At 39.5% G+C, this 23,830-nt stretch overlaps 1 protein-coding gene across 1 annotated transcript in view; it reads right to left on the reverse strand.

The window, feature by feature from the left end:
* Positions 1 to 12,459: 12,459 nt before the first annotated feature.
* LOC110063442 (uncharacterized) overlaps positions 12,460 to 23,830 on the reverse strand; it is a 22,104-nt gene continuing 10,733 nt past the window's right edge. Inside the window, exons 11-20 of the mRNA XM_089288063.1 lie at positions 22,968 to 23,255; positions 22,347 to 22,652; positions 21,697 to 21,892; positions 20,791 to 20,996; positions 19,614 to 19,798; positions 18,478 to 18,813; positions 17,551 to 17,762; positions 16,254 to 16,294; positions 15,104 to 15,200; positions 12,460 to 13,645 (exon numbers count right to left, since the gene is read on the reverse strand). Coding sequence (XP_089144189.1) covers positions 13,462 to 13,645; positions 15,104 to 15,200; positions 16,254 to 16,294; positions 17,551 to 17,762; positions 18,478 to 18,813; positions 19,614 to 19,798; positions 20,791 to 20,996; positions 21,697 to 21,892; positions 22,347 to 22,652; positions 22,968 to 23,255 — 2,051 coding nt within the window. The 3' untranslated portion in view covers positions 12,460 to 13,461. The remainder of the gene's footprint in view (positions 13,646 to 15,103; positions 15,201 to 16,253; positions 16,295 to 17,550; positions 17,763 to 18,477; positions 18,814 to 19,613; positions 19,799 to 20,790; positions 20,997 to 21,696; positions 21,893 to 22,346; positions 22,653 to 22,967; positions 23,256 to 23,830) is intronic.

Below are 23,830 nucleotides of genomic sequence, written 5' to 3' on the forward strand. Positions count from 1 at the left end.
TCATTTATGTCAGGATGTTCACACGACAAACATAACGGACGACATAACGTACTCCTTATGTCGTTGTGTCGTTGAATCATCAAAAGAGGAACCTACCTTCAGTGGCTTCTTGTGTTGCAATGTCGACTGGAGCACTTAGCGGCCCGTCACCATACACATTAAAAGCCAATATCCTGAGAGCGTACCACGTGCCTGGCTTTAGGTCCTTAATCATAGTAGTTGTCTCAGCTCCATGTTTCACGCTGACGTTGTGGGGAAAAGTGACATTAACCTCCCGATAAAGAATCTTGTAACCCTGCATGGCTCCTTGCCAATCCTCGCCCGACAGTCCCGTCCAGGTCAGACTTACAGACGAGTTGCCAGCGTGCATATCGATTATTTCGGGGGATCTGTTTGGCACTGCAATATAAAGGCAGAAAACTATTTCGGCGGAGAGCTTTAACAGGTTCCGAAGTATAACTGTCAGCTTATTGAGAGATGGAGACTCTTCGGAAAAAAGAACTCTTTTCCGTAAGAAGAAGATTTTCTAGAAACCCCAGGGGGTGGACTCCTATATTAAAATGACGGGGGTGCTCGTCAGAAATTTTGAAAAAGAACCCCTAAGAGGTATCAAGATCCTGTTTTGTGGGCGTGGCTTAAAATGCTTTTCACTGCTAAAAGGTACCAATTCTAAAACAACACATTATCTCCTGTCATATGTTTTTCGCCTCAATACCCTAACAGGTTTCGCAAAACCTCCCGCTAACGACCTTTTGAAGCTGAACACCCTTAGAGGTACCAAAATAGCTTTTTTTAACCTCTAAAAGGTACGACGAGCACCCCCCGTTTTTCATATGGGAGTCCCCTGGTTGTTCAAAAGACTATTAACACCAGTGGCAGATCTAGGGAAGGGCCCGGGGGGCCCCGGGCCCCCTTATTTTTGGGTGAGAAAAGAAGAAATGACTGAAGGAAGAAAAGCCGGCGAGGTAAGTAAAACAAAACCGTCCCCCCCCCCCCTCCCCTCCCGTTAGCTCAAAGTCTGGATCGCTACTGAACACTAGCCTTGGAGTAAAGAGTTGACGAGGTTTTCTAAAAGTTCCTGTGTATAGAAATGTTTTTCATTGATAACATTTAGTGGATCTTGAGATTATTTACAATTGAGGACAGAACAGAAAACCTGGCAACAGTTCAATGCTTGGCCATTTTATACAGGTTCCAATTTTAAAGCGGTTTTTGTGCCCCATGTAATCAGACAATTACTCTGGTTCCGCTTTTGGCTTTACTAGGGTCAGCTAGAGTAGTATTCAACTGAGTGTCGAAAGTAATCAGGCAATTATACTGGTTTTGGTTTTAGTTTTGGTTTTACTACGGTTGGACATTGGCTGAGTAGTCTAACCGGTAAGTAAGCATCAATTTTGCTATGAATTTTTAGTTTCTCAAAAGTGCCTCGCTTTATCTTTAGATTTGAATTTGTAACTTTTTGTTATAGTTATAACCGTCACTTCTGAAGATGTATGTTGTAACATACGAAGTGTCAAGTTAATACAGTTAAGATTTTTAGACCATGCGTTGTATATTTGTGATGTTTTTGACCGCTGTTTGTTTCCTTTTCCTTCTGGTTTCTTTTTGGTTTTACGACACTCAATTGAAAACCGCTCTATGCCGGAGGAGTTTAATTAGTGAGTGATTATGAGCTGTAGATAAGGATCGTCCCTTTTAGCAAAAGCATGATATGGATCAGAATTAAAGTCGGTAGATAAGCAAAGCTTGTACCGTTGGTAAAGTTGACGAGCGTCCACTCGATCTTCATGTTCTCAAGAGACTTGTTGATATAGAAAGCCTCTTCCAACTGAAGCATGACGTCGTATGATAGCTTGCTGAATGACAGCTCAAGGTTAGCGATCAGACTACCAGCACTGAGAAAGTCAAACACGCGAGTCAGTTCTGTTATCAAGACATCACTTCTCCTTAATAAATGGGCAAACCGTGACGTAGCACCTTTAACACTTCATTGAATTGTTAGTATACAGATATCTTTCTTTGTGATTATTTTCTTAACTCTCATCACCTATCTGCTTGTAAAAACTGTAAGCTAAATCTTGAAAAAGTCCACAAACTTAAACGCACTGCATTCGAAATAGTGCATTACTGGTAGAATCTTTTCGTCTGAAGATTAGAGAGGGGGTGTGGGTATTTTAGGGAAGAGAAGGACTTAAAACTGTAATTATGAGGTGTATCGTTCAAAAGAACTCAAACACATTAACACATTAAACTCAACCTGAAATTATGGATTTTCATCCCAGTGAAGTGCCCTTTATCTCTGAATAGAGACAAGAACTGTGAAAAGAAAAAAAGTAAATTATATCAGAACCGTTTTCATTTTACGTACGAACACGAAAGCATGATCGAAGCGGGGAAACTCGCTACACAAATGAATTCTGCAATCGAGACTGCAATATTTCCTATCAGGCACCGATGCCTTGGATTCCAGTGACATTAAGGAATTAGTATTATTTCTACTCCCCCTTGGATGGGATGCTAATCCATCACAGGGTTATCCCCAGCATTAAATTTGTTGGTACCCGTTTATACACCTGGGTGGAGAGAGGCACCTTGAGAGTTAAGTGTCTCTCAAAATTGTATGAGCCATTGTGCCAGTGCAATTTGAAAGAATCTGAATTGTTTCGAGCTTTCATACGATTACTCATCATTTGGTATATGACTGAGAAAATTACGAGCACGAGCGCGTTAATTTGCATCTCGGCAGTGCAAGTTAAAACTTTATGATAAATTTGCCTGCTCTGAGCCAATCAGAATGAAGCAATTTTCTCAGTCATATAATTAATCCTGTTATTGGAATCGCCTTGTTACAAAAGAAACGACCTCGCAACTTTTGGCGCGTTGAAAAAGACATAAAGATGAAAAGGATAAAACTTGTTGAAAAGCATCTTTGTTACATAGAATAGATTAACATATTATTGCATGTTGCGTTCGAAAAAAGGGTTTATCAAAAAGGGAAATATCAAATGAATTAGTGTAATGCTAAGGTTTGCAGCTTGTTCTTTCTGTTTATGTTATTTATTTGAGTCTAGTTGCGTTTGAAATCTTTAAGAATGCAGTTATTGTCGATAGGTTTCTGCGTTCTGCCAATTTGCCAACAACGGGAGCAATTTTATCGCTGCATGGTTTCCGAGTGTCGTATATAAGGGTCATATGACATTCGGCTCGTTTTTGTTCGATGTTGATCTGTAAGGGACAGTAGATCATTTTAAATATTGCAAACGTATCTATCAGCTTAACACCAACGACTAAAATGACCACAAAAATTCAGGTGTTTTTCGTTTTGTCATTATTTTACTCGAAGGTGACGGATTTAAGAATAGAAGGCGAGAATTTGCAATTGCGCCAATTTTTCTTGTGCATTTCAATCAGTCACAGAGAACGGCTCTTTTCAAGCCACTCAAGATGAAAGCGAAAAAGACATGTACAGAACGTGGATATAAAGACCCCTGTGAAAGGATATTTAAAAAATTGTGTCATCTTCTTAATCGAAACTACCTTCAGGGGATTAATTGAATTGCCAAATAATATTGCCATCGAGTTGCATTTTTTATGAAAAATGCTGAATTATAGTTCTAACTGGAAGTCATTCAATACGTCTTTGACTTATTCAGAAATTTCATACTCCAAGATAACGGCATGTTTGTACTTTGAAGTGACAAATGTGACTTCTATTTAAATAAACTTATTTTTTCAGGTGTGTTGTACTCTTTCAAGATATAATCCGCCGATTCATTTAGAAAAAACAATATCTGTTTGAAAATAACAGTTTTCAGTCCCATCTGTGGCAGCTTTCAATCCACAACGTAACGCCCAGTCTTACAAAAGAAAAATAGATTCAATTGTCCCAAATTGAATTTTGTCTGACAGAAATTTTTTGTCAAATTTACGAAGAGCAAATGAGACGATGATTGTTACTCGGTACTGACGTAGCGACCATTGACAAGGTTGAGAGGTCTTCTCTTGTCAAATTATCAATGAGCTAAGTACCAATAAATAAAATCCAACAAATAGAAACAGTATATCAAACTTACCTTTTTGAGACGAAAGACCAAAACAGAGAAGAAGTACAAATGATAAAAGCATTTTTCTGGAAAAGAAAATTCACAAGATGTTTGTCACAATTGCCTATACATGCTACACATGCATATTTCGAGAAATCCCTAATAAATAATAGTTTTTAAATCAGATTGTTTTATCAACATCTTTTTATGTAGTGTTACATTTTAATTTCCGCAAGTGGCGTAGTCAGGGTTGTACTGACTGCATATCAAAGAAATTTATTTGTTATTTGGCCAGACACCTACAACAGCAATGATAGTAATTTATTTCAATCTGCCACTGCGACTAAATCGACTTTAAAGAGAACTTACAGAGAGCTAGCTTTTCATTTAAAATACAATTAATTGTCGCTAAACTATCCTTAGAAAACAAGTCTTTGTGGCTCTGCTCTAATTAGCGGCTGCAAAATAACTCATACCTGCTTCTCCTTATCAAATATATGATGTTGTCCCAGAGCAGTAAATATTCGCATCAGCTTGAATGAATTCTTAACTTACGGCTTTCGGCATTAGATATTACACTTTCTCTGATACAGGTGTTTTAAAAAGTGAGAAAAAGAAATGTTTTTTAGGGAAACAACTAACAATTTTGAAGGTTAACATACCTTGGTTGAAATAACTGAATTGACTGGAAAACAGAGCTCCTCCTTAAGTGAAAGAAAAGCAGACAATTGAAAACTTTGTTTTTGGAAACTGCCAAAAAAAAAAATGTAATTACGGTATAGTTCGTTGTTAATAACACTAAATTATTTAAAAAGGATTTTAAACCACCAGTTTCCATGAATTTTTTCAAGCGAATAAAGATATCACTGTTTTTGATGTTGTCCCATTAATTATGGAAATCTAAATCTCTGGAACTCTTTAGAGCTTAGTTCGTCGCTTTCTTAGCATCGCGGCTTATTCTTTTAATGTTTTTAATGATTGGAATTTTTATATATAAATTTTAATACGATGTAATCTTAGGTTTTTTAACTGTACATATCTTCTCATTTATCATTTTAACGTATGTTAATAGTGTTATTACTGTAAGTCCCGTAAAGCCCCCACGGAGATGTTCAATAAACTATCTGTGTCCGTGTATGAATTTTTAAGACCTCATTAGACTCATAGCTTTGTAGTTGTAAGCACTGTTCGATGGAATGATGTACTTACGATAAAAGTACAAAGATTTGGCTTTGAAAGTATTTCTTTTATTATCTATTAACAGCTGTTTCTCTAAATGCTTTTATTCAGCTGGTGCACTGAATTATTTGTTATGTTAAGTAGTAGGATTAAATTCGCGGTACTCATTTTTACACCTGCGTTGGAGAGAGGCGCTGTGAGAGTAAAGTGCCTCGCCCAAGAACACAACACAATGTCCTCGGCCAAGGCTCGAACCCAGATCGCTCGATCCGGAGGCCAGCGCACTAACCATGAGGCTACCGCGCCTGCCGGGAATAACCCTGCGATGAACGAACATCCCATCCAAAGGAAGTAGAAATACTCCTAGTCGCTTTATGCTACAGAAACCGGAAATAAGCGCCAGCCTGATGGACCACTTGACTCGTATGCAGACGTTTGTCCTACTAGTTAAGACTAGTTGGATTTTGACATTAATTTTCCAGACACTTATACCAGTCAGAAACCATACATGACTCCTGTTTGCTTACAGACACCTGTGTTATTTCGCTGAATACTTAACACCCGGTCGGAGGGGGAGGGGGGCGAAGTGACAGAAAGGAGAGAGTGGTAGTGAAACAAGAGTTCAGTTATTTTTGGCCGATGCAAACCTTACTTTTTCCGATCAATTTTAAAATTATTTTCTTGGAATTTCCGTAGTGGCTTAATTTTTGCAAATTTCACTTGATTCATTTGTTTTATATGCGATACGATAGGTATGATGCTCTCTGACCTCTCTGAGAAGGATGATTCGGAGATGGGCTGAGGAAAGAGCTCTGAGGAGGAGTAGCGATAAAACATATGCCACAAAGAAATGGAACGAGCTAACAAATGATATTAGAACTAAATAGAGTAGGCACTAATGAAGTGAACAACAAAATTCGATCGCTTAGGTTTGACTGTTATCGGAATTTATTGTGATTTGATTCCCTAGATTTTTAGTTCTCTGCGTTTATAGTTTTATACGATGAATTATTGTACATTTTTGGTTTTAATTTTTAGAATATACCTGGGCCGTGGATTACCTGTAAACTAGCTTGACGGCAGTGAAACGAATGTCAGGTCGGTATTGGTTACACCTAACTGCTGCCTCGGCGCAGCATGTTTTCCCTCAGTAAATGATCGATGCCATTTAATTATACTGCTTCTTAATTCTACTACTGACTTCTTCGGAACCTGGCAACACTAAACCACCATGTTAATCTACCAAACACCCTGAAACAACTAACCAATGAGGTAACATCCATGTAATGGCATGACTCTATCGCTATTTCCGAAATACGCGTGAATCTAGCACAGGGTTAATAAAGTAACTGGCTTGGCCCAATTTTATGTGAAATCTGAGCACAGTTTCGATCTAGTCCTGAACTAGACCAGAAACAACGTCGCAACTATTACAAAAGAATTGCTTGTCAATGATGGCATTGACTGTTACGAAACGGAAATCCGTGGCAGCTGACGTTCTAAATACTACTGAGATTGCAAGCTGTAAATCGAAGATGCTTGTTCCATTTGTTTGGCTTTTTTCTCGCGTCGCAGAAAAACTAGAAAAAAGGCATAACAATTACTTAACAAGTATGATTCTGTGAGCTCTACTCCTCAAAAATTTGCCGTCGCTGATTGCTTTTCTGATAACTTTTTAAATGATGGGAACGTTTCAGTTCGATATAAATGAAGCGGCTCCATAAAAAGGCGGGAAAATCGTCGGCGCGTTGTTCGCCTGTGTAAGTTGAATACAACACGTGAAAACACGAGCAAGAGAGACCAATTCTTTGTAAATATTTCTCGTTTAAACCGCTTAAAATTTATCTACATCACAGAAAAATATGCTCAACAATTTAGGAAACAGGTAGGTCTCAAATAGTGGCATAGCTTAACATTATATTCCTTTTACAAGTCAACGAAGATGGAACGAAGATTTTAATATTTAATGATAATTTGACTTCTGCTATCGTAGCCGATCAATGAAAATATATTTTGTCCAAACCTAACTGTGAGTCGGGTCAAATTCGTCGAAGTAATCTTAAGGACAAAAGCTGTGAGGATAAGCTAACTCATTCAGTTGGCGGTTTCTTATTAAGCTTATCGTTGAGAAAAATTACTGCTTTTGTTTGTCTTCGATTTAAAACCTGCCCGCCGAAATTAATACAGTCGATACGAGTTCTCTAAATGAAAGGTAAAAAAACTACTGAATGTGGACGACATTGTGACGGTTCGTGGATTTTCCTTTAAACCGTTGAGAAATTGTAATGCGGTTCATTCAATATTTTTAGCGCATACTCGTGTTCTGAGTTAAAACTTTTCTTGAACTTATTGTGACATTTTGTTACATTTTGTTTCATTTTGGCGGGCAAATGCTCCAAGTATTTGATAATTTTAATCAACACCTACGTTTGTTATTCGCTGGAGTACAGAATTTTCCCTGAGCGAGCTGGCGAGGAGACGTCAGGTCGAAGAATCCCTGAGTAATACCGTAACTTGCTGCCTATAAGCCCCTCCGGTTAATTATAGGCTCATCTACCTGTGAACCAAATGATACATCGGGTAATAAGCCGCCTCAGATATGTCCCCCTCTAGCTTTCCTTGTTTTTACTTCGTTTTACAGTGTTCGTACGGGTCATGGAAAACCATTTTCCAGGTCTGGAAAGTCATGAAATTGAATTGGGATCAATGGAAAGTCATGGAAAAGCTCTATATTTTCTGAGAATAGAAAAGGCAAAATGAAACTGAAACTGAAACTGACAGACAAATCAGAAAACCGGATTTAATTCCAGTAACAAAATGAACACTAGTACGCGTTTTATGAGTCATAATGTGGGAAAATAACTTAAATAATAGATTGTTTTGACAACACTTTGCGACCAAATGCTTAACATAGGTCATGGAAAACTCAGAAACGTCACGGCAAAGGTGATGGAAAGTCGTGGAATTTTAAAAGTTCAAAAGATTACGAACCTTGTCATTATGATGTTTTAAAGCTTAATTACCAGTAAATGAAAAACCTCTTTTTACAATAACTGTCTAATTTCTCGCGCTGATTGGGACATTTTTATTATCAATAAGAGTACAGACGGATAAAATGTTAATTTATGCAAGCTTTTAAGTTCAACTTTCAGCTGTCAAACTGTCAACTTTTTAACCAATGAAATTTTATGGACTTTTTAAGTAGCCATTCCAAAAGCGAGAAAAGCTATTGACAATGTTCGCGTCATTTTGAATAAAATTCATTTCAATTGGATCGCCGGCGCAAGCCAGGCTAACTTATTGCAGTCAGGAGCTCTGCGTTTAGGCTTGGCTAAGCCTATATTAGTTTATTTTATTGTTTAACGCTTCCTTTACAGATCGGTTCGCAACAATTCGTGGACACACCTAGCAGTTTCCTGGGCAGAAGAAAACAGAACGATGCCATTGTATATCGACGCAGTGTTAGTAATATTAAAGTCAGCGAATACCACCTCCAAACTTAGGAGGTCGACGTCACAAGATTACTGGCTGGGATGGACGCGTCGCGCTAGTATGCAGCCTAACATGATGTTTTACGGACTGATGAGGGATTTACAGATTTTCAACAAGGTTTTAACTGAAACTGATCTCCAATTTATAAAAGGTAACTACTAGTACAATATTTCAAATGTTCGTGGTACGATTCAGGCCCCGTCCTCACTCAGCCGGAGAAAATTTGAAAGTACAAGAATCACCGGTCATTTTGGATTTGTGTTTGAGGAAAACTCCGGCCGCACTAAAACGCAAAGCCGGCGTTTTAAAATTCTCCGGTTTAAAGAAGAGCTCCATTTTCAAAATGTTCCCCTCCACACGAAAACAAAGAGCCCGCGTTTTCAAATTCCTCTGGTTTGAAGATTGTTTTCAGAAAGCTCCGTTTTCTTGACGGATTAGTGTGGATGGTAGGCCTAACCGTTGAAATAATGCTGCGTTTTGAAATTTCTCTAGCGTAGTATGGATGGGGCCGGGCTCCGATCAATTTTGGTCACCGCGGGTGATTACAAAAACAGTTGAACTTCCTTCTTCTTTCCTAGAGATTTAATTATGTTTTCCTTTTCGCACTCCTAACATTTATTAATCCAGCAATAACGTTTCGAGAAGCCGTTTTCCTGACGTTGTTATTTTACAAAGATATCATCGTTTACGCTTTTTACAGGTCCTTATCGACGCAGACATTTTTTCACATTTTTTTGCTTGTAGTCTAGTAATAATTAACAGTGGTCTTGATATTTCATTGGCTTCTTGCTCTAAGTCCAACCCCTCGACTACTTATGTGTTCTCTGTTATTTTACTTCCGGTGGCAGTTTTTGGTAACGCTACAGGAAGTCAGAGAGCGGAGAAAAAGACTGCAAGGCCTGGGCTTGTCTTGCTTCCTAACTAACAATCGCTCTAGATGCCCTGGTTGATTGAATTGTCGATTATAAAGAAAAGAGAAAAAATGGACCTGTCTCATCTCGCAGTTGCCTGTGGGATTGTTCCTGAAGACAAAACAAAGGATGATGTCAAATGACTGTGAGATAGGACTCGCATCAGATTTCTTTTCTTTTTTAAAGTGGCTGATTCTGTTGAAACATTTTAATGGTCTTTTCTGCCACTCGTGGTTTCGTTTCTTTTCTGGAATTAACTTTCGATCGCACATTGTTTTATCTCTCAAGATCATTCATTAGTTCTTTAAGCACACGATATTATTATCGTCCTTAGTTCCCAGTCGACCTCCACAAAATGTTACCGTCCACAACTTCGACTCTAATTCTCTTCTGCTTACTTAGAGACCAGTTCCTCCGCAGTTCGCTGACGGCCGGATACAAGGTTACCAAGTGAGAGTCTGGCGACAAGAGGACGGGATGGCACCTAGCACACTTAACGTGACAATGTTTAACAAAACAACAGCTCAGATTAGAGGACTAAAGGCTAACAAAGAATATATAGTACAAGTATCAGCCTTCACGTCAGCAGAGGAAGGAAACAACACTTCACTAACAGTGATTATTCATAAAGGTGAATCTCATTAACAAACTACAGTTGAACCCCGTAATAATGTCACCAACGGGCCATGAAAATTTGACCGTATAACGGGGTGGGCGTATTAACGGGTTAGGGTCAAATTTCATGACTGGTCTATTTTAAGTGACGTCTTGACAGACATCACAATTGCACTTCCTAAAACTGCCCTTCAAAGAGCATTCGAAATGCGGGAATAATTTTCTTAAAAAAGTACATACAATATTAACAATGGAAAGAAGAACATAACTGGGTTGAGTGGCCGTATAAACTGGACAAAATCATACTGCTGTTAGCCGTATCAACGCGGTAACCGGATTAAGGGGGTTTTCTTATCGGTTCATCTTACCAACTGAAGGAGCTAGCCACATAATAAGGCTTATTAATTTATACAGTCAGAACCTCGCTATCTCTAACTCTCAGGGGAAACGAAAACTTGTTCGAAATAGCCGATAGTATATGACTGAAGGGCATGGGCACTGGAAATGGTTTTCAGTTCGAATTAGCCGAGTCAAACTGTTTTTTGTTTTTTTTTTTCATTTGTTTTCTCCATCTTGCACACACAGCAACAGCCCCTCCTCCGGCAAACGTCACAGCCAACGTCACAAGCTCCACTTCTGCGAACGCACAATGGCTTCCCGTGTCACGCAACGACAGTTCCAAATATGCCTACAACTACACGGTTAAATGGACTTCTGTCAAAAATGTCACGGCAAACATCACTGTCGTAACGACGTTCAAGGGCATTCAAGGGCTTGAGCCATTTACAACATATGAGAAACGCTTGGCTACAGTGGACGGAAATCAGACCGGAGCGTTTAGTGGCCCAGTACAGGTGCAGACACTAGAGGGGGGTAAGTTTGATTTGTTAAATTACCTTACCTAAATTCGCAATTAGTCAATCAGAAGCCGTGTCTACTGTCTTGATATCCAGATATCCTGCGATATCAAATCACTGACCTGATATGGCTACCATATCATGCTCGCTTCGGTATTTTGACTCGACTGCGTCTCGCCAAAATACGAACTATGGCTTGACCAAACTCGAGGCGAAGCGTAAGAAAAAGGTACGATTAGGTTTAAGTATTAAGTGCATTTGGTAATTGTGGAATAGGCGCATTACGAACATTTTAGCATGTGCCCGTGATGACGTCACAATTCATTACCCGCGAGCAAGTTACCAAGCGTACAACTAGGAGTGGCCAAAAGCTTGATATACCTTTTTTTAAAACAGCCTCAGGACAAAGAACATTTTATTACAGAACTATTGGACTTTGGAACAATTTAGACCCCTTTTTAAAATCAAGCTGTTCAGTTCAAGTTTTTAAACGTATCTTAAAGAATAAGCTTTTAGACAATTTTGTAAATACTCCCTAAACTTCATTTATTTTTAGTATTTTTCGCGACTACAAAGCTTAGATAATGTTGTAAATGTTTTTTTTTTTTAATTTGATTAATTTTGATTGTGTAGTTATTAGTAATTTAGTAATTTAAGTAATTGTTCCTGAAAAGCCCCATTGGGAAGGTAACAATAAAGTATGTATGTATGTATGTATGCAATTTCGGAGACCTAAAGTGTACATAGAACGAAGCAGTTATGTATGTATAAGCTTGATCTTATTTTTAACAGTTAACTTTAGCATAACAGTGATGGATTGTGTCGTAATGATGAACATAAGCTCTAGATCCTATACACGGAGTAAGAAATATTGTGTAAATATTTCTACATTTTCATCATTACACCTCGCTTGATAATAATAGGACTTGCATGGCGCAAAACCGAAAACCTTCAAGCTCTTCTAGCGAGTTGTTGGACTTATGTTTTTGTTCTATGAAGACAAATGTATACGATCTGGAAGGAATGTGTGTGTTATTAACAGAAACATATCACCTTTCAAGGTGATATGCTTCAGCAAGGGCGTAACTACCGGGGGTCCTGGGGTGCCCGTGACCCCCCTCCCCTTTTATAAGCCTTTTTTAAGCAAACAACCTACAACAGGTGGCGAAAACGGCATGACAATCTGGTGAGTACCCTCACTTTGACACAGTGTGACCCCCCCCCCCCCCCCTTTGAGAAATCCTGGCTACGCCCCTGCTTCCGCTATTAACCAATGATTTACCGGGCGCTCGTGACCACTTCGATATATGATGACCACACTGTTTTGAGCCGAGTAAAACTGTCATAAAGTCAATTCCTTACTCCGTAAATTTCAACTTTAATTTTAAGTCAAATACTCAGCCATAATACACATGGAGCTCAAAGGAGTAAAAAGATCTGTTCACAGTACACATGTAAGAAAATTAAACTGAATTATGTAAAGGTATTCCTACTCACATTTAATGATTTAGAAAAAAAGATATAAGAAAAATGAGACATTTCTAGGTCTTGTTATGGCATTTGTCGCACATTGTAAGGCCAAATATAACAGCAGGCCAATTACAGCCAATAAAAAAACGTAGCGAGGCATAATTATTGGGAAGTCCTCCCAGTAGGGGAATTTAGGCAAATCCCTTTGAATGGAATGTAGCTGGTCTATCGTAGGTTATTCCCCAGCAAGGCCAAACATCACAGCAAGCCAATTAGCCAATAAAAACATAGCAGGTGATTTTGCCTTATCTAATTTAACCTTCCTATACCTTGGGAGAGTAGTTTACATGTTTGTCAATTTTCCATCACGAAGCAAACAGCAATATAACTTTCTTCTGAATTATGGAATGCAGCTGGCCTATCTCAAGCAATTTGGCAGTCAGCCATATTTATATACTATTAAATAGGGAGCGGCGCTATAACATTACAGTAACCTAGCACAGAACGCAACGCAATCCACTAGCTGTAGGCATTGTGCTTTGTGACGAGATCACAGTCCGAATATTACTCTATTTAAATCCAAGTGGAAGACAAACCTTATTAACGAGGCATACAATTTCTCTTGACCGTCAATAGTTTGTTTACATTTTACAGCATTTTTATATTTGATAACACGTATTTCTAGTCTTTAAAATAAGCTTTGGTTTAATTTTGGGATATTTTTTTATAATCTTGGCACAATGTAGATTTCGTTTATTAATATCTATTATTACTATTGTTATTATTTATCAGCAGCGTCATTTAACTCTTAAAGTCATTGTCCAACACTACAATGTCGCTTGCTAAGTTCTCGTCGTTTTTCTTCTTTTTGCTTCTAAGTCATATATCCCCCACCTACACCGTGACGTCGTCTTCAGAAAGCTTCTCACTGCAGTAGCATGCCTGTGATTCATCAAGCGATTCAAAATCCAAATACGGAGCGTCCTCTTGCATCATTTCTTCCAGTGATCTCGTCGCACTTTCAAATGTCGGTCTCTCGCTGGGCTCGTCTTTCCAACAAGTTAAAACCAGTTCAAATCTGAAAAAAGGGCAGTTAGGTTTAAGATAATTAGGGTTGATGAATGATCCTTTAAGAACTATGCGTCTCGCGAAATGATCGTCCAATTTTACGGGTCTCTTAGTCACTTAGTCTCTTAGTCTTAGTGAGTCTCGATGTTTTGCGATGCTGAGAAAGCCTCGAAGCATCGAATTGTTTGTTTTCGTATTTATACATGATGAGCCTGAACGTTTCTTACTCGCATTTGAAACATTAGAAGTCTTGGTCTCACAATTTTAATTAAAGGCAAAATATCTTGGGCTCGCAAACAAAATTGCTACTCTCGCCTTCTAGCAAAGGCTCGCATTTACCTGTGTGATAAGCTTCAAGGAACGTTTAATACTTACACCGTTACATCACGTGCATGCCGCACGTGGATTGTATACCAACAATGCCTGGTGAATGTTTCTTAACATCATGGACTTCCCGTGCTATAAACTCCGAGGGAGGGGTGTGCGGCCCGCTTCCCAAAACCCTTACCCTAATTATGACCGAAAATTTGGTACCCTATTTATGAATTAAATCAATAACCTGTTTGAGACCTGCCTTATAATTAGTTCCCTAGTTCAGACTAATATCAAATTGCCGTAAACATAATTTGTGAAGGGCTTTTGTTGATGGTCTTAATGATGAAAAAGTAGCTTCTTCTTAAAAACATACGCATATCAAGACTAGAGTGCAAAACCATCTCCTATTTATGACCAAAACGGCTTTAAAAAAAAACCATACCCTTTGGGGTGCACATACCTATATAGCTCCCCCGGGCTATTAACGAAGCTTTGCCTGCATAAATGCTTACATGAAGCTGCTCAACCAAGAGCAATGTATTGCTTACATTTTCGCAGGAGTAACGACCTGTCAGTTGAATTATGTGAGGTCACGCAACGCTTTCTCGTGGTATGCCACATAATATCCTACTTGTCACTTTCTTTATTTTCTTGATTTACACACTCGCTGTCGCCTAAAGGCATGGGTGAATACCGAGAAAATGCAAGTGACTCGTGGGACATTCCATGGAATATCACTCGAAAGGGATGCCTAACTAGTATGTACACTACAAATTCAGACTGTCGTTTGCATGACGAGCTGCCCGATATAAGGAGCAAAGCTTGTGGAACCGGCCTGACTAAACAAAATCGCCAACACAAAGGACTGCCCTATGTTGGTAACAAATCTTTTGCAACTTGTCATTTGACTAGTGAAAACATTAGTTTAACTGGGAGTCCATTGCACGTAGCGAGAAACTGCCTTACTTGATCTATATACTCACCGTTTATATATTTAAATTTTTTTTCCAAGGAAACCACATTTTCAGGTTTTAGTATTATGTGTATTAAAATGTGTTTCGAAGAAACTGCTCAGAAGAATTTGAGTATTATGCCATGATATACGAGCCAATGAGTTCACTAAATCGATAGTTTCAGCATTAGTTTTACTTACAGTTTATCAGAGCATGTGTTTGGTTGTTCCATGCGATATCCCGTTTTCAGAAGATTGTACAATTCTTTGTTGTTTATTCCAGGATAGGGATTTCCTCCTGCAATAAGATGTTTATAGGATAAAGTGTGTGATGGATGGCTAGATGTAATATATCAAACGCGAAAGACCGTGTTTGACCACATTTCCAAACACCGAGAAGAGAGTTGAAAATACGACGCGTAGCGGAGTATTTTTGACGAGCTTCGAGGTGTTTGGAAATGCGATCAAACACTGTCTTAAGTGTTTGAGGGAGAGAAAAGAAGAAAACGGAGTATTAAAATCGTAAAATCTATGCTAATTATGATCAGCTACCCAAATACCGTCACGGTCATGATTTCCTTCATTTAAAACTGATGAATTATTAATGAGTTTGAGAAGGCTAGATCATTGCCCAAAAACTGGCCAAAATAACGAGGCAAATATCCTGCCATAAGCTTGGTCAATAAAGAATTTATCGATTGACTTCCTGGAAAATTAGGGACTCAGCACATCGTCCCTAGTGGGCAAGGTAGCGCTGTCTTGCCCGCTCGGGTAGCCAATCACAGCGCAGAATTTGGTTTATCTTGCCCGCTCACAGAGCCAGCCATATGATAAATAAAAGTAAATAAACAGGTGTAAACTGCGCGTACCCAGCCTCTAGACCAGAAACATACAGTGTTCATGTTGTTTTTTTTTAAGAACAATTTTAGACCGTTCCCGATGCAATCCTGATCGGGATGATATTAAACTACGAGTCTTCTCTAAATTTTTGTCGAAATGAAAAGCAATCCAGATAGCCTAGCTATATCGAACAACTAAACAGGACCAAAGCCAGTATGAGACAATTCAGCCTCAGTCGTAACTCTTTTGGTTAGTCAAAAAAAAATATTTTTATTAGTCCAAGGAATAATACAGCTTGTTGTTTTCTGGCAGTAATTATTCAAGGAAGAAGCAGTAGAAAGATGCATGTTTTCTTGTTTTGTTTGATTATTACAGTTAGTAATTATAAAACGTTGAATTTCTATACTCAATTCTAATTTAAATAATACCCGATTCATTTACGTTGGATCCGAAAGGCGTACTTGAATAGAAAACACTAGAAAAAGTAAACTTTTGCTGTTTTAGTCCTTACCCATTGTGGAAAGCTCCCATAGAAGAATTCCAAAAGACCAGCTGAGGAAAAAATAATTTTAAAAAATTAAACATCTCTTGCCACTTAATTAATTTTTTGGCAAAATTTTCTTTTAGTACAGCTCATATAATGATGAAACAACGTAATTAACGTTTTTAGTTAAACAGACCGTCCGTTTAACGGATCTCAGGAGTCCGTCATCATTTTACCCGAGGCATTTGACAACCTTGTGTATTTGACATCGACGAATTTATGCTAGCTTCTCTGTACAGTGATGAATTTATCAACAAAGAGGAAAAACGAATGACCAACTAATTCCAAGCAGGTCCAGAAGAGATGCCATATCCACCGAAAACTTGTGCGAGTGAGTTTCTTACAGTATCCTCCGTCACATTATGTAGTGTAAAGCTGAATTATGGTAGAGAGTCGTACTTTAGACCAATCGCTTTACTCGTATAGCAGAAGTAAGCATTGCTTTACCTCGTGTAGTGTGATCGACCGGGTGAGTGTAGTTCTGAAAAGAACCGTTATTGGTGACTGACGTTTCGACAACCTGAGCGAAAGTCATCTTCAGAGTCAAATGAAAAGTGTTTGTCAGTCACTGGTGTTATATGTATGTTCCGTTTAGACTGACCGATTTTGGCTCTAAAACTCTTATGTAAAGTTTGTCAACAGCAGAAGAGGATCAAGGTAACTTACCATAATCTTCTCTTGTCAATCGTCATCGGTCGGTTCTAGTAACTCTCGATCTGTTGTTAGTCAAATTAAGTCGGTATGTTTGAGGTCCGCCTGTCGATTTTGTTTGTGTGATGAACGAGTCGTTGGCAAGATGCCAGGATTTGTTCTCAGTGCCATCTGTTAAAGGAGCTACGGCACAGTTTGTGCATCTTGAAAAGTTTAGCCTAAATTTTTCAGGGTCGCCGTTTCTAATCCGTGTTAATCTTCTCTATCCTTAACAATCCTTGTTTCTTTATGATTTATTATTATCTCTTAATGTTTTTCTATCTTAGTAATAGTAAACTACTATTTTCACGTTTCCTTCCAAAGGTAATTTTGTACGCGGTCAAAATACCGCGATTGAGCCGGCTCCTTTAAGAGGCATATGCTCTAAGTTAGTGTACCGACTACGTTACTTTATAACTCTCTAATTTAAAAGAAAAAAACTTACACATCGCTTTTGGCGGTGTATTCACTGTTGTAGAGTGTTAAAGAGGCATTTGCTTCAGGTTAGTGTACCACCTTTCCAGAGAGTTACGTTACTTTAATTATAACTCTCTAAGCTCAAAACAAAACTTACACATCGCTTTTGGTGGTGTATTCACTGTTGTGGAGTGCTTCAGGCGCCATCCACTTTACAGGTATCTTTTTGCCTTTCTTTAGGTGGTAAACATTCTCATGGGTTTGCCGCATCAATCCAAAATCAGAAATTTTTACCACTTTGTTCTCGCCAAGTAGAACATTGCGGGCTGCTAAGTCGCGATGAACAAATCCATTACTTGATAGGAAGTTCTGCATGAAATAAATAAATAATAAGATCAATAAATAAATAAATAAATAAATACGATAATAAATAAGCAAATCACAAAATTTAGAGAAGAAGCGACATCAGCCTTAGCTGGTTTTCACGCAGACCCTCTATCCTGGTCGAATTGGAATTTGGAGATGTTGGTTTTTGTAGAGGGAATTAATAATAAGGAGAACGTACTAAATCAGTAGAGAAACTATTTAAGGCTTTCCTGGCTTAAATAACTTGATATCCTTACTGTCATCTAATCCCGATTCGAGGAGGAGCCACGAAACACACAAATATCGCGAATGAAAAATGTCCCTTGGGTTCACCGCGCTCGATCTACTCACATCAGTAAGGTGCCACGTATCCAGCGTGGCTGCCCCGATGGTGTAGTAGATATCGCGCCCGACTAGTATGCGGGGAGATGCGGGTTTCAGAGACGTATGTCGAAAGCCGCCTGTAATTTTGTTTACATTTTGCTATCATTGTCCTAAATCAGTGCTTGCAAAATAATAATATGTGTGCAATGCATAGCGAGTGCGCGCTTAAAGGAACTTACAAACTGTAGGACGTAAAACTTATTAATAATCACTAGATAAAACGATATCGCAACAAAAACGAAATACTGGGAAGGTTCAACCGCTTTTCAAAGATGGACGACGCTACCATTTTAAACATTTTGGGAGTTTGCTGTTCCCAAGCTCTGCAACCTACCATTCCGCGCGCTATCTGCCACGCAAAGCAAAGAAGATCCTTTGCGTTGAATTCCTCCTCGCATTGCACGTTGTCATGGCAACCACTTTGAGTGACATGAACCGGATGAGCTTCATAGTGATTCTCCAACCCCTCTTTCATTTCCGGTTTGGTTTCTTCTCCCACTTTCTCTTTGCCAGCAGCTCCCACGTTAAGCTTGTTAGGATCCATGCTTTCTTTCTCGTTTCCCGTCAGCAGTGCCTTTGATTCGTTTTCCATATCCGTACTAAATTGCACTTCAATTGCAGCCGGCCTCAAGTGATTTTCCTCGTTACTGTAGTTCTTTTGATAGCTTTTCTACCGAAGGGAAAAAATCATAGGATATTAATTAGAGATTAAGGGTTTAAAATTAATACGGGGGTGGGGTGATATCTTGGGGTGGCAGAATCAATGGGGCATTCTCACAAAAATGTGACAATTTGATAGCTGAAACCTAATTGAAAACTGCTACACCAGAAATACCAGAAATGCCATAAAGTAGAAATTACGATGAAGTGCTTGTCCAGAGTGTTGACTTTATTTCTGTCATAATATTCATTTTTTTTTCTTTTTTTTTTTTTTTAGTTTTTGCTCGTTCAGAGATGGGTTAGCTAGCCACCCAATCCACCGCCCTCCCCCCGCCCCCCCCCCCCCCCTCAACTCCCATCGCCCCCGCCGCTAAATTTTCCTCTGATACTTTCGCTGAAGCCTCAGCGTTTTGGAGCAACAGCTTGCTTCACGACGAGAATCAAAAAGTGCTGGAAAAGAATGTGTGTAAACGGTACTGACGAAACTCATTAAAGTAGTTTGGTGAAAAAGCTTCTATCAATGCTTTCCATGTTCTATCCTGTTCTACCTGATTTTCAACTAAGACCTGAAAATAAGTTGCAACATTAAGGGAGGAGGCCACATCAGCTTAGTTGGTTTTCAGCGGGTCCTCTATCCTGTTCAAATTGGAATTTGACGATATTGTTTTTTGTGGAGGGAGGAAAACTGAAGTACCCGGAGAAAGGCGAGACTCAATATGACATCAAGTCGGAATCGAACCCAAGCCACATCGGTGGGAGGCAAGCACTATCCCCACTGCGCCATCCCTGCTTATGTGATATTAAATTTACCTGTATTCTCTTGTTCCTCAGCCAGTGTAATAGATCTCCGTATGGAACATATTCTAATACCAGAAATATTGGATCTGAGTTAACCCAACAGCCCAGCATGCTGACAATATTCCTGTGTGAGCCAATCGCCTTCATGAGTTCAATTTCCTCAAGAAATTGATTTCTGGCTTCCTCGTCTGTTGTGTCTAGAGATATAATCACGTGATCAGTTCTGAAGGAACTTGTCAATGACGTTGCAGCTGGTTAAAATGCACATGCGCACCATGAAACAAACTTTCATTAACCATTAGCAGAGTAGCCGTCAAATATTACAAACCAATCAAAGTTTCACAATACAAGTAGACGTGTTATTTGTTCCGTGGTTTTGGTGATCAATGTTACACATGGAAACCGTAGTTTAGACCCCAGGGGTTGCTCGTCGGAAATTTCGGAAAGAAGCCCTAAGAGGTACCAAGATCCTGTTTTGTGGGCGTGGCTTGAACTTTTTCTCGCCCCTAAGAGGTACCAATTCTAAAACAACACATTATCTCCTGTCATATTTTTTCGGCTCAATACTCTAACAGGTACCACAAAAGCTCCCGCTGGGGACCTTTTGAGACTGAACACTCCAAGAAGTACCAAAACTGCTTTTTTAACCCCTTATAGAAAGATACGACGTGCAATCCCCGTTCTTTTGATATGGGAGTCTCCCCCGGGGGTTAGCCTATTTGATTCTTTGCTGTTGGTTTAGGCCCCTTCTTCACGTATCCGGATATTTTTGAATCCGCGTCTTTTTCTTTCCGGATACGGCTTCCGTCCACACGCATCCGGCAAATTCGGCAGCAAATCCGGATATTTTTAAATCCGCTCTCCAGAGTGGAAAAAATAAATCTGCAACGAATCCGATAACGTGCGGACGGTGAATCCGGATATTTTCGAACCCGACGACGTAGCAAAATTGTGTCCAGTCCCTTACCGAATAATAGACCAATATGGCGGCACAACGTGTAAGCCTGGTTTCTCTAGTGTGAATCCAGATACCATCGGATACGTGTGGACAGGCGAATTCGATTTGAATGCGCTACGTGTGGACGAAGAAATTTTTGAATCCGGGAAGAAAACGTTGCGGATTCAAAAATATCCGGATACGTGCGGACGGGCCCTTAGATGACCTGTAACTTGAAAATCATCTACTTACCTCCCAAAACTTTAACAGCTACAATTCGGTCTTCTTTGAAGTCGACAGTCTGTGTTCTTGGCTTATAAAATACTTCAATTCCAGGGGATTCTTTGAACGTGGCTTTAAACACCTTGCCAAATGCCCCTCGACCAATCTCTTCCTTGAAGACAACCTGCTCGGGTAGAACTTCCCAGCGACGAAGAGCAAAAATGGTGGATTTCGATCTAAAGGAAAATGAGGAAATTGGACTCAGTGGTTTACTCTTACTGGCCTCCTATCACGAATGCCGTTCTCAGATTGGCTGCGCTACACTATTCCGTCTGTTGCAGACAGTGAGTAGCCTAGCAGTGTGCAATGGCGGCCGCTTCTTTGCGTTTTCCAAGGGTCTTTGAAGAGAACTTAGATAAAAGTTTTGAACGACTAGTAGATTTATTCTAAAACAATTAGATTATTCTGCGCTCTCGATTTCTATGCGTGATAATTAATATGCATTAGCGTTGTTGTAGATTTCGTTGTTGTAGACTTTAGTTTACGCTTTCGCCGTTACAGTTTTCGTCGTTTAAGCATCTGTGTGGCGTCGTATCGTACGTTTTCCCTTTTTATGCGTTATGGAGTTTCACCGATAAGGTTCGTTCTAAGTTCTTCCGTTACCTGTATTTCATTTTTTGTGCATTTTCTTAGTATTTGGTTGTTGCTTTCTTTGCTAGAACAGTCACGCTGGGAAGGGACCGTTTATTTTCCCGTACAACAAGTATCTTGTGGTGTACTTTTGTGAATAAAAGTGTAGTGTGCGCTGCTGAATTTTAGCGGCTACAACGAGTATTATTTACCGAGCGTCATTTCAGGGTTTAAAGTAGCTTTATAGCTACTCTTAAATTCGAGTATGTCTATTCGAGAGTCAGGACAAAGATGGCATTGAATTACCTCCTTGGCCTCAGGTTATGAGCAAGTCGCTTCCTTCTTTTTGCTTTCCGTCGAAGCGCAAATATTATTGTTGAAATGATGATAAGTAGGGCACAAAGTCCCCCGATTAACGCAGATAACTGTGTTGCAGAAAGTCCTTTACCACCGTCAGATTCTGGAGATTTCTTAAAGCTTGTTTCTGTGTTTGTATCTGAAGCTGGGAACAAGATTAAGATGAATATTATTTAAAGCAGACACATTCGGCCTATATTCTTAATGCCAGTAGAGATGGAAATGCCGGCTACCATCGTGGGACCCGTCTCCTACGGACACTGACGCTCTTTTGGCAAGTCACACAATCTTCCTCTTCCATGTGGGTGAGGAAGATTGCGTGACGAGTTGCGCAGAGGGTCTGCGTAGGAGGTTATCGTGGAATCAGTTTCTTTCCGAAGAACTCTTCCGTAAAACTTTTCTTCGCTGAACTGAAATACCATACCAAAATGCCAACTTTGCCTTCACTTAAATAAATAAATAAATATATATATAAATGCCGAGAAACGGAAAATGCTCACAGTTTGCACAACACCATCTTTTTGCCTAGTCACCAGGCTCTTTTCGGTGGTTATCTTCGCTATGGCTGAGATTGCAAGAGGAAATATTCGAAAAAGTACCTGACTGAAGTGTTTGTATTATCCACGGCCTTGACCTCTCGCTCTCTCCCAGTTCATTCCAGGCCGAGATCTCGATCGTGTACTGCGTGTCACATGATAACGATAGAGTAAAGTTAGTCGCCATGATGTCAGTGAGGTTAACTTGGTACCAGGGCTCCCCGATTTCTCGTGGCTGAATTCGTTGGTAGTTTATTGTGTACATGGTCAGTGGACACCCGTTGTCTGCAGGAGGGCTCCATGTAAGGATCACATCACATCTCGGTATTTCTGTTTCCTTGTTTTTGATGAAAGGAATTGACGGAACTTCTGTAAAGAGAAAGAACAGAATCTAAAGCATCAGCTGGAGAAAAATGCTTCATCTCAGAAATATTAATATTCTAGCACATACGGATGCTTGAAAGTACTGTAACGAAATTAGTGACACAAACATTCACTTTTCTTTAGTAGTGTCAAATTATGACAGTTAACGATGAAGCACAGTACTTTGTTTAAAACATGTAACACTTAGTAAACCTTCACATAATTAATTAACTAAGAACATCTCCCTGAAAATCTAAACCAAAAATGCCCGGGTAAAAACTCTGTAAGTATCACTGCATGACATATTACATGCCATATCACCTCCTTGGGTTTTGAAGTTCCATATCTTGCTCTCATTGAAAGCACTTTCCTTAAATCCACTCAGTGAGGTAACAGCTACTTCATACTCTTCCCTACATTTGAGCTGCAGCGTATAACTGTTTGTTTTTCCTTTCACGGTAACTGATTGCCACTTGTTTTTCTTCGCCACTTTTCTGTAGTACACAGTGTAAGTGATAACTGGACACGCCCCTTCTAAGGGAGGCTCCCATGCGACAACAACAGTCCCTCCTGGTACAGCCTTGGTCGAGTTCACGATACCAGGAACACCTATTTTCAGAAGAATATGGTTCAATACATTATCTTATTTCATTTTTGTTTTTCAAATATACAGAGTAAGTTATCTCAGGCACAACTCACGTACTAGAGTGCCAACTAATCATAAGCTCGGTTGTGGTGGCTCACACGTCAGTTCCTCCCTGGTGGAGAGGATGAGTGGACATTATTTAGGATTAAAAACAAAATCTATAAAACGGCAGATGAGCCCTCAATTGACTAACGGCCCCACATTGACGGGCAGGACTGGCGCCCATCTACACAAGTTAATCACAGATCATGATAGACACCAGATGTTCCTGCTACTCTGCCCAGACTACCTTGACAAGGTGATGATCTCACAAACATCGGAAAAGTTACAAAGACTAACCACTTGACGCATCTTGTAATATATCAAACACGAGAAACAGTGTTTTATCCGGATATCCAAACACCGAGAAGGGAGTTGAAAATATGACGCGCGGCGGAGTATTTTTGATAAAATTCCAGGTGTTTGGATAGCCGATGAAACACTGTCTCGAGTTTTTGATGTAATATATCAAACACTAGAGGCAGTGTTTCATCCGAAT

This window comes from Orbicella faveolata, unplaced genomic scaffold, assembly GCF_042242905.1.
Source record: "Orbicella faveolata isolate gen_17 unplaced genomic scaffold, um_ofav_v1 contig_15, whole genome shotgun sequence".
Classification (NCBI taxonomy): domain Eukaryota; kingdom Metazoa; phylum Cnidaria; class Anthozoa; order Scleractinia; family Merulinidae; genus Orbicella; species Orbicella faveolata.